The sequence below is a fragment of the Muscardinus avellanarius genome, assembly GCF_963383645.1.
Source record: "Muscardinus avellanarius genome assembly, chromosome: 2".
Lineage (NCBI taxonomy): Eukaryota > Metazoa > Chordata > Mammalia > Rodentia > Gliridae > Muscardinus > Muscardinus avellanarius.
This window is the reverse complement of record NC_137787.1, coordinates 126,124,485-126,135,926: the sequence shown is the minus strand read 5'-3', so window position 1 is coordinate 126,135,926 and position 11,442 is coordinate 126,124,485. Positions and strand designations below refer to the sequence as shown.

Genomic DNA, 11,442 nt, shown 5'->3' with positions numbered 1-11,442 from the left:
CGGCCCAGCGGATCCAGAGCATTTCTGACTTTGGCGCCCTCCGAGGAGCTGGTCATGTTCACAGCCACTCCGGGTGCGCTGGGAGGCCCTTCACAACGCGTGAAATAGATCCTCGAATTAAGAATCATGGCACTGGGCGGCACCGGGACTTAGTTGGCTGTGATAAGGAAGTGCATTCAGTCTACAGCTGTCTTATTACAGTGCATTCACCGAGACCTGGCGGCAAGAAACATCCTTTTATCTGAGAACAACGTGGTGAAGATTTGCGACTTCGGCCTGGCCAGGGATATTTATAAGAACCCCGATTACGTAAGGAAAGGAGATGTAAGTGTCCTGATGCTCACTTGACACGTTTGTACCCGACATTTTCAAACCACAGACCAAAGGGTAAATATTTGCCCTTCCTAGCTATAGTCAGTGAGGATTGTCACAGGACTCCTGTCTGTGACAAGCAGTCTGGATGCGCCCTGTGTGGGGCTCGGAGGCTCCTGTCTCCCTGTTGGTTCCCTTCATCCCTGACCTCTGCGGCTTGCTAGCCTGTGCAGTGGGGTGGCACCCTGGTGAGACCCGGCACTCCCTGCCTTGGCTCCAATGGGCGTTCCTTGTACCACTGAAAAGAACAGCCTGGACTCTTCCCCTCAAACAAACCCGATGATTGATTCAGCAGGTGTGTGTGCCTCCGGATGGGGGGGAGGGGCTGGACTATCTCCCAGGGGAGGGAATGCCCCCTCCCCACCCTCTCCCTTGTGGGTGCTTCCAGGTGCCCCACTCCCAGCTGTTTCCACTCCCACTCTTGCTTGCTTATCTGTTCAATCCCCAGTACCAACATTCTACCTGTAAGCCAGCTCTTTTTAGTTTTTATTTTAAAACAGGATCTTGCTAAGTTGCTGCGGCTGGTCTCAGATCTGTGAACCTCCTGTCTCAGCCTCCCAAGTACTGGGCTTCCAGGCATGCACAGCTGCCCAGTCATTTTGGAGTACAGTGTTGTGGGTGACCTCCTGTGTCCCCTCGAGCCCCTGTGGCTCCTCCTGGAGGGCTTCAGCTAGAAGGCTCCCGGCTGAACTTCCTTCCTTGCAGGCTCCTCCCCGGAGCATCTGAGTCACTGTCTTGGGTTGGGCCTGAGAATTTACATTTCTAACAAGTGTCTAGGTGGTACTCACAGCTGACCAGGACCACACTTGGAGAGCTACTGCTCCACTGTCCCTCCTTTTTTTTTTTTTTTTTTTTTTTTTTGGTACTGGGGATTAAACCCAGGGGCATTTTACCTCTGAGCTATACTCCCAATCTTATTTTATATTTTACTTTTGAAACAACATCTGATTAAGTTACTGAGGGTCTTGCTAAGTTGCTGAGTTTACAGGCATGCCCCATCTCACGAAGCTTACTGTCATTTTTTATAAGAGGGGAGAAGCAAACTTGCCTTGAAGCCCCGGTCTGTATGGATGACATCCTGTGCTTCCGTTTGTCCTTCTTTTCTGCCCACCTGCATCTTTCGGCAGCTCCCTGTCCAGCTCTTTCTTTTATCTCTTTGTCTATCAATTATCCCACACTTCCTTCCTGTCTCCATTCATCCAGTTCCCAGGCTAACTCACAGGGCGTTCTGCTACCTGAAAGAAAGGCAGGTTTGTCTGCATGCTTGAAAACCAGACATACACTCTCCAAAGTGCTAAATAAGTCTTGAGGACTAAGTCATCTTTCTTCTTTCCAGTACCTTTGCCTGATCTCCCCATTTGATAATTTGGGCAAGAGTGAGATGCTGGAGGGCCTCACACACGCTGAGCATACTCTGCCACTGAGCTACAATCCCACTTCCCCATATAAACATTTTTTTTGTTTTTGTTTTTGGTATTGGGAATTTAATCCAGGGACATTCTATGAGTTACATCTCACATCTCCAATCTTTTTTGTTTTGAAACAGGGTCTCACTAAGTTGCCCAGGTCTCACTTTAAACTTATAATCCTCCTACTTCAGCTTCCAGAGTAGCTGGAATTACACCACATGTGTATGTGTGTGCATGTATGTGTGTGTGTGTATGTGTGCATGTGTGTGTGTGTATGTGTGCGTGTGTGCGTGTGTGTGTGTGTGTATGTGTGTGTGTGTCTGTCTGAAGATTGAACCCAAAGGAATTCTACTCTAAGTTATACCCCCAACCCTATTTTATTTTTATTTTAAAACAAGTTCTCACTAGATTGATGAGAGTCTCACCACTTGCTGAGGCTGTCCTCAAACCTGTGATCCTCTAGTCTCAGCCTTCCAAGTACTGGGATTACAGGCATGCACCACCATGCCTGACTTATACAATGACTTCTAAAGTCCTGATTCTGCTTAGAAACGCCTTTAAATGTCCTCCTTCTTGAAAAGAATTCAAGGAAATCACCTCCAGCTTCAGATATTTTTAATTAAGGCCACTCTTTCCCAAGCCCTCAGTACCCTTGGGGAATGCAGGCTGTCGAGGAGAAGTGTTTCCTCCAGAGTCATGGAGTTAGAACCTGCTGAGTGTGTGGGAGGCGCTTACTCAACTGCAATGCCTCTGGTGGGCTCCGTGTGGCGCTCTCCCAGGAGTTTTCTCTATGTTTGGAAACTGTAGTTGCTCTAGGAGACAATTTCTGGGCCCAGGGCTCTGTGGGAGGCGACCTGCGGGCACGTGGGTTGGCTGTGCATTGCTCTCATTCCCGTCTGCTCAAGGTCCCTGACCCTCTTCCAGACTCGACTCCCTCTGAAGTGGATGGCTCCCGAATCCATCTTCGACAAGATCTACAGCACCAAGAGCGACGTGTGGTCCTACGGGGTGCTGCTGTGGGAGATCTTCTCCTTAGGTAAATGTGGAGAAGGCAAGAGACCAAGAAACCTGGAAGGGACCATTTGCATCCTCTGCTGAGCATTCTTCAGCTAGATAACCACCTCGAGATCTACACAAATGGCAACCTAAACAAATTGCAAACCAGAGCAGAGGCCTGGGTCCAGGTAGCATCTTTGATAAGTCATGGTATACGTGTACCTCATACTATGGCTTATGCAAACAGGAGCAAGGTCAGACAGTGGAGAATCTGAAGTTGGGTTTATTGTCCTCTGTTCTCTGTCCTCTTTCCCCTTCTCCAATTCCTCAAATGCCCACCTCTGTAATGCCCTTACCCCTCTCCTCTCCTTATCACCTGCCCCCATGGGTTTTCCTCTCAGGAAAAGCCCAGAGAAGAGCATCTGGACCAGTAGAGACGGTGACATGGGAAACAGGCCTCTCTCTAATACGAGCCTCTGATGTGCGCGCAGGATGTGGCCCTGCGCACTGGCTCGAACAGGCAAACAATAAAAAACACTGGCTGCGTTTATTCTGTCTGTGATACTGCCCACTGTGGGTTTCTAGAAGCCTTGCTCAAGGGCCCTGCCCGGAGATGTGCACAGAGTCCACACCTGCTCCCCCCCAGGCCATGTTGACGCTAGACCTCCCACACGCCAGCTCCAGCCAAGAGTCTTTTGTACTTTGCCAAATATTTGCTTTTCCCAGTAAATAAAAGTCACCAAGTAGCATCTCTGGTTTCCTGTAATGTGTAAAAATCATTCCCTGCTTTCGATGACCGGCACCTGTGGCTTCCAGTCTTTGAAAGCAGTTTGGAGGCCATAGTATCCCCTCTGTGACCCGGTGCCAGCACTGCATGTCTCCAGCTCCCAGCTGCTTCCTACCAGCAGTACTCACTAGAAAGTGCAGGCAGACGTACACTGAGATCGACTAGATTTCAGGTCTGGAAGAGCAGACTGGAAGGCCTGGCCTTCCCCTGCCCCAGCCAGGGACCTCCCCAAAGCACTGATGGCAGGGGATTTACAATAGTTACCCTGGCAAAGAGCACAGTCTAGGTCCCTCTGAACTTTCAGCTCTGCACATTTCTGAAGAGGAGCAGCCCCCACAACACACCATTCAGCAGCACCCTGGGACCTAGCCCCCCCCCCCAACATTAAAAACAGCATCGCTGAAGTAATTGTGATTCATAAGTTGCCTGGCTAAAGCATACTGGTTTTTTTTTTTTAAAGGAGGTCATTGACCCAAGAAAGTGTGTGTATGTATGTATACACACACATAGATGATAGATGATAGATATACATTCACTTTAATGGCATTAAGAATTGAACCCAGAGACATTCTACTTCCAAGCTACACCCCAGTCTTATTTTAATTTTTGCTAAGTTGCTGAGGCTGGCCTTGAACCTTTGATCCTCCTGTCTCTGCCTCCCAAAACCTGGGATTACAGGCGTGCCCCACCATGCCCATCTAGAAGTGAAAATGGTGGGATTTCTTGATCAGTCCTGTGGGGACAGGGCAGGGACCCTCCCCCTGACTAAACAGAAGTGCCCATAGAATAGCCAGTGTGAATCAGACACCCAACACCACAGGACCGACCTGCCGAGCACATCCTGGGAGGGACTGCGGTGTGACTGTGTGCTAAACCCTATGCTGAGATCCAGCTCAGTCACAGGAATTTACCCCTAAAACATCATTTGAAAGGGAAGAATACTGTATTGCCCACGTGGTATTTTAATATCCCCAAACCCTGATGTGCCTGTCTTCCACACTGTCTCCCGCAGGTGGGTCTCCGTACCCAGGAGTCCAGATGGACGAGGACTTCTGCAGCCGCCTGAAAGAGGGCATGAGGATGAGGCCCCCAGAATACGCCACTCCTGAAATGTGAGCGCTGCCCCCTCCCCCACCAGAGAGCATCCCGGGCTTGGGGGCTCGTCCTTGTCCTCAGCTCCCATGGGTGGAGCACACAACCCCCCAGCCATCCCACCTATTTCCTCTCCTGACCACTGACCTGACTTTTCAAGGCCTCTCTGGCTAGGAACAGAAGTTGGAAATTCCATTTCTATGTGTAACTTCAGGCAAAACGAACAGGCCACCCAGCAACTGGATGTAAGACCTTGGCTTTGCACACCAAGTGGGAGTCTAATGAGCAAAGCCACCACTGGGTCCAGGGCTGGTGAGGTCTTCCAACCACGCTGCACCTCCAGGGGTTGGTTTAGATGCAGAGGAAGACGTGTAGGAGGGGGCATCGGGGACTTCCTGACCAAAGCTGTGTTGATGCAGAAGGCCACGTGTGCAACACGGCTTTTTTAGAATCCTTCAGAAACGGGCTGCCCTCTAGAACTATCTGAAGCAGCCGTGTCTGGAGGTGCCTCCCTGCTGTGGCCTCTACCCGCACCTCGAGTTAGGCTCCGGGCGAGGGCAGTCCATTGTCAGGTCACGCTGCTGCTGGCCTCTCTTGGGCACTCTTTTCCTGAAACTTTGTGTTTTGCACTTTGAGGCCCAAGAGGAATGTGATGACTCTCACAGTTTTGTGGAGCTGCTGACCAGGACCTGGGCCTCCCGGAGGCTTCGAGGCTGGGCACCGCCTTTCCGGAACAGGCGGGCGGCCCTCCCCAGCCCACCCGCACAATGGGCCGGCAGAGCTCAGGATGGCCTCGCTGGGAGGAGTCAGGAGTGAAGGAAGCCTGTCTTGGCCAAAGGGCAAGGTCACCACTGCCCTCTTTCCTTCTTGTCTCGGGCCAGGCGAGGTCACACCCAGGACAGGGCAGGGGATGAGGGACCAAGACGGGGCGTGAAGGCTGGGCTGGGCTGGGCTGGGCTGGGAACGGCCCATGCGGGGAAGAGGCGGGAGAAGGAGACTATCATTGTCAGTCTTGCATGGAGTCCTTTTCTGGAGAGCACAGGAAGCCTGAGGAAATGCCTCTGCCTGAGAGCTGGGGACAAGGTTAGATGAGTCCCCAGGACTCTTGGGCTGGATGCCTTAGGAGTTTGTACTTGCTTGACTTTCTTGGGAGGGGTACTGGAGCTTGAACCCAAAAGCATTCTACCTCCAAGCTACACTCCCAGCCCTATTTCAGCTTTTATGTTGAAACAGGGTCTCGATGATAAGTTTCTGAAGGTCTCCCCAAACTGCTGATGCAGTCATTAAACCCGAGATCCTCCTGTCCCAGCGTCCCAAGTACTGGGATTACAGGTGTGCATCACCTCACCCGGCTCCTTGCTTGATTCTTTAACTTTGCAAGAAGGGCAACACCAGGACACCTGGTTCAAGATGAGATTTCTTTGCACTTTATGATTTCTTAAATATTTCCCCCACAGAGTCTCAAGTAAAGTTCCCACAACCTTCAGGATCATGCAGGGCTCAAATCTGAATCTGACAAGTACAAACACTAAGAGCCTGAGAAGTAGACTGATCATGCCTTCTGTCAGCTAAGTTGCAGAGGAAACGTTTAGAACCCAGACCCTAGACTGCTCTCTCTAGAACCACAGGGGCTGTTAAATTAAGAATGTAACACCCATTCCCCAGAAGAAATGGTTCCCCCACGTGCTCTGAACTCTCAATTAAATATGTCCTTTCAATTTTCATATAATCTGAGACTTATTAGTTTTCAATTTGTAACAGCAATCATAATTATCACAATTATTATTATATAATATATATGTTAGGTTGAAAATAGAGTTGAGGAGTTTAGGAGGGAGGTAAAAACACTAACCGTGTTATCAGAGACCGCTGATTCGGACCCAGCCCCTCCAGAGAGTCAGCCAGCCATAGGGGAAGGGACCGACGGCCGCCTCTGGAGAGTTGCGCATAGTCCTGATCGGCCGGCTGAATCATGAGGCAGATTGAAGGCACTGATTTTTTTTTTTTTTTTTGGTGGTACTGGGGTTCCTGGAAGCCCTTCTACCTTAGGGCTACACTCCCAGACCTATTTTATATTTTTTTAATTTGGAAACAGGGTCTCTTAAGCCAGCGCAGCTGGCTTCAAACTTGCGCGATCCTCCTGTCTCCACCTTCCAAGCGCAGGGATTACAGGCGGGATTACAAGTGTGTGCCACCACGCCCAGCCTAAGCACTTTTTTTGTATTATGAATTGAACCCAAGAGTGTTCTACCTCTGAGCTACACCCCCAAACCTATTTATTTATTTATTTATTTATTTGTTTGTTTGTTTGTTTGTTTTGAAATAGGCTCTCATTAAATTGCTGAGGCTGGCTTTGAACTGGTGATCCTCCTGTTTTAGCCTTCCAAGTACTGGGATTATAGGTATATACACCACCACACCCAGCTTTAATACTTTAACATATATTAATTTGCCTAATGCTCATAACAACCCTGTAAAGTGTGTGCTGTTATTAGCGCCATTGTACAGATGCGAAAACGAAGCCATGGAACAAGCCAGGGGTTTATCTGAAGCCACGTAAGCAAAGGCAGCCTGTGTCTAGAGTCCACAGCACCGTCCTCCATATCTGCAGGGTCTGTTTACACTTCTCGTCTCAGTTCTAGTTATAACTCAGAGTTACCATGTCACCCCAGCTTTAGGCTAAAGATTCCCCTGGACTCCATCAAACCTTTGAGTCTTCACGTAAGCCTCTCTCAGGTAGCTCCTGAGCCCCAAGCAACCTGTACACAGAGGTGTGGTTCCTCACTTCTAGGAAAAGAGATGTGCTTATTTTAGAAATGTTGGGGTGTTGTTGTTGTTGTTGCTGTTTTGCAGACTGAGGATCGAATCCAGGGGCATTCTACCCCAGCCCTATTTTTTATTCTTTATTTTGAAACAAGGTCTCCCTGAGTTGCGGAGGGCCTCACTAAGTAGCTGAGACTGGCCGCGAACCTGCAATCCAATCCATCCTCCTGTCTCAGCCTCCCAAGTACTGGGATTATAAGTATACACCAGGACATCTGGCTGAAGGACATCTGCTGGGGACCCAACCCAGGGCCTTATGCATGTTAGGCAGCACTCTACTGCAGAGCTACATACCCAGCTCCTATTTTAGAAAACTTTAAAAGTAAAACACAGCTTTGTGAACTATCCCCTCAGAAGGTCAGGATGCAGGCCTTACACAGCCCTCTCAAGCATGTGAAAGTGGACCAGGCTGTCTTGTCTCCTTTGACCCCTGGGGCTCAGTGGCGCGTGCTCTTGGAAAGGGAACTGGGTGCCACTGGCATCTGTTAGACCTGCTTCCTCCGCCCAACACAAAGTCGAGGCGCTGGTCCCTCACCTGGAACCTGTCTAATCAGGCCTTTCAGTAAGGGACTCCGCGATGAATGTTTTCTTTTCCTGTGGTGTTTGCTGAGCTGGTTCTCATGGAACTGTAAGCCAGGGGGCAGAATCAAGAAATCCGAAACCAAGAATGAAACCAGAAAACAGCAAGTAATTGTAGGTGGTCCCTCTTGCTAGCGTGAGCAGGAACTAGGGACGGCTCTGCTGCAGCCGCACGGCTCCTGTTTGTGTGAGCGGATGCTGGTGGAGATGAGCCCGGGCCTCTGCTGAAAGGGTCTCTGCTCCTTATGGTTTGCTGGATCAAGCCTTCCTTGCTTTCTTGTGTAGTTTATCTAGGTATATATCTAATATTCTTCCAACTACCTCTGAGAACCTATTTATTGCTTGACATAAAGGCACCTTGGACAGCAGGCTTGGTTGTGGTGAGCCAGAAGCAGCCTTCCCACCCACCATGCCAGTGCACCTGGCGGGTGGCACCTCTCATTTTTGTCTAACATGCACCTGTCTCTATGGTATGTATTTTTTGCTCCGATAGCAAATTAGTAAAATGTGCAAACTTACCTTTAACTGAGATCCATACAGGGGTCTGGTGCTTTTCCTGCCCTTTAGCCACTGGCCCACTGGCCAGGGCCCAAGTGGCCGGCCAGTCTTGGGAGTACTCATAGGTACTGCTGGTCAGGAGAGTTGGCACCTAGGGTGCTGTGGGTGCTGAGCCACCTGTCCTGCATAGCCCAGAGGCAGAGAGTGGGTGGTCCCGTCCTCATTCCCAGTGTCTTTAGTTTCTGGGATCAATGTCTCGTGCAGTGGTGCCCAATGCCAGCCCAAATGTCGCACCCTCCGGTAGGCCCTCACGGCTCCTGGACCCACTGACCTCCACCACAGCTCTGGAGTGTGGGGAAGCAGACAGAGTAGGTGAGGTACAGAGCAGGAAGGAATCTCAGGCTCTGCTTCTGAGAAGAGCTTTAGCCCACAGGTTTGGATAAGAATTAAGGACAGGAGCTCCTAAGGCCAAACAACTGCTAGGCACGATGGCACACATCTGTAATTCCAGTACTCGGGAGGCTGAGACAGGAGGGTTTCAGGTTTGAGGAAGCCTCAGGAATTTAGGGAGACCTTTAGCAACTTAGTGAGACCCTGTTCCAACATAAAAAATAAAGTAGGGCTGGGGAGTATAGCTTAGAATAAAAATGTCCCTGGGTTCAATCCCCAGTACCAAAATAAAAAAGAGAAAAGAAGGTAAGAAAAAGAAAGAAAGAAAAGAAGGAAGGAAGGAAGGAAGGAAGGAAGGAAGGAAGGAAGGAAGGAAGGAGAGTCAGGCATAGTGGCACACACTTGTAATCCCAGCATTTGGGAGGCTAAGACCAGAGGATCACGGTTTAGGGACAGCCTCAGCTCCTTGTGAGGCCCTCTGCAACTCAGTGAGATCTGGTTTCAAAATAAAGAATAAAAATTAGAGCTCAAAGGTTGAATGCCCCTGGGTTCCATCCCCAGACAAGAAAGAAAGAAAGAAAGAAAGAAAGAAAGAAAGAAAGAAAGAAAGAAAGAAAGAATTAGAATCACACATTCCCTTACTTTGTATGATTTTTATGAGTTTTTGACCTTTAATCAAGACTTGGGCTATCTGCTTGCCAGGTATTTGTCAGAAAGTAGAGCCCAAATTCCACCAGAATGCTTTCTTTTGCAGACCAATACTCACAAAAGCTGTCTAAAGACCTCATGGCACTTCCAGGGTCCTAGGTCCCTAGAACTGGATCCTTGGTGAGACCAGACCCTGAGACACTCGTGCCTGGAGCAGTGTTTTGCTCTCATAATCGTTGTTGCTGAGTGGCATTTGTTGTTGTTGAGGCTTTGGCAAACATTGAAAAACATCATACAAAACGGTCCATGGAGTCCCTGCTGCCCACTTGGTAAAGATGTTGCTGAGAGACATCTAGAAGGATCTCCCTTCAGATTTCAGTGCTCAGAACACCCACACCACACTTCTTCCAAGCAACTGGGCTTGGGTGCGTCATACAGCGGGTTATTCCGTCTTTGCACCAGCCACCAGGAGCATCCCCGGTGTCCTCGTTCAAAGGCCCCAGAATCCTGGTATAAGTCTTGTGCAGTAACTTTTCCCACAGCTTCACCTTTTTTCTTATCTTTATTTTCCCTTCCTGCTGATCATCTTTTCTTCTCTTCTTTAAGCCTTCCTGTGTTCTGACGGGAAGAATTCTTGTCAGCCACCTAATACACTTTGAAATGAAATAGACTTCCACCAAAGCCGGGTGGCAACCCAAAGCACACGTGGAAGGCGAGGGGAAGCGGGAGCTGGGCTTCCCGAGGGTTCCGGTCAGCGCTCCCATAGCCGGAATCTAAAAGACTGACCATGCAACTTAGAGGAAAGAAGACTTAGTTTCTTATTGGTTTGGGGTCAAGTCCTGTGAGGCTGGGGTCTGCGGCTCTCAGAGCACTGCGGCGGAAGGTGGACAGAGGGAGGCCCAGGGGCTCTGCTCCTCATGTCATGGAGGCCAGAAGCAAGAAAGCGAGTTGGGGAGGAAGAACATTTATATAACCCCAAGGCAGCACCCCAGGGACCACCTCCAGCCACACCCTCCTGACTCAATCACATCAGTTGCAAACACTAAGAAATGAGCTCTTTAGAGGGCATTTCAAATCTAACTGTAACGGTTTTCTCCCCGCAACACCCAGCTCCCAGCATCACAACAATGCCTGCGCTGTGGTTGAAGAGTTCATGGAAGGCTCAGAGCTGGCTCTTCCTAAAGACCAGTCTAACTGCCTTCTGCAGATACTTATTGAAAGCATCCAGGCCAGATTCTGGGCTGGGTGAGGGGTGTGGAGATGATGTCCTGGCCTTGCAGTCCCAATTCCCAGCCCATCCAGATTTTTTTTTTTTTTTTTTGGTGGTACTGGGGTTCCTGGAAGCCCTTCGACCTCTGGGCTACACTCCCAGATCTATTTTTACATTTTCATTTTGGAAACAGGGTCTCCTAAGCCAGCGCGCACGGCTGGCTTCGAACCTGTGCCATCCTCCTGTCTCCGCCTCCCAAGCGCGGGGATTACAAGCGTGCGCCACCACGCCCGGCGTGCCCATCCAGATTTTTAACTGCCTCAGTCAGAGTCTTTTTGGGTCCAGAAGATCTTCCAACAGAAGAGATAACTTACAGTAAATATCGCGTATAGAGTGGCTAGGGCCCACGCAGAATAAACCTTAATTCAGTGTGCACCGCCCTCTGGCATGTGTTTTGCAAAGAGAGGGGTAGGTACAGACTTGGACTCCAAGCAGATTTAACCAAGAGAGGAGCCCAGTATCTTTCCATCTCATGCGTAAGAGAAGAATTGCAGAGGACCCTGTTGACACTGGAATCCCAGGACAAGATCTGGCCTCTGTGATATTAAGACAGATGTTTCCAATGCAGAAGCCCAGCC

At 49.7% G+C, this 11,442-nt stretch overlaps 1 protein-coding gene across 1 annotated transcript in view; it reads left to right on the top strand.

Moving 5' to 3' along the window:
- The window catches only part of FLT1 (fms related receptor tyrosine kinase 1), a gene marked incomplete at its 3' end in the record, with an annotated part of 206,155 nt that overhangs the window by 184,137 nt on the left and 10,576 nt on the right, over window positions 1-11,442 (top strand). The window contains exons 23-25 of the mRNA XM_080690255.1: window positions 202-324; window positions 2,706-2,817; window positions 4,577-4,676. Of these exons, the coding sequence (XP_080546381.1) occupies window positions 202-324; window positions 2,706-2,817; window positions 4,577-4,676 (335 nt within the window). The remainder of the gene's footprint in view (window positions 1-201; window positions 325-2,705; window positions 2,818-4,576; window positions 4,677-11,442) is intronic.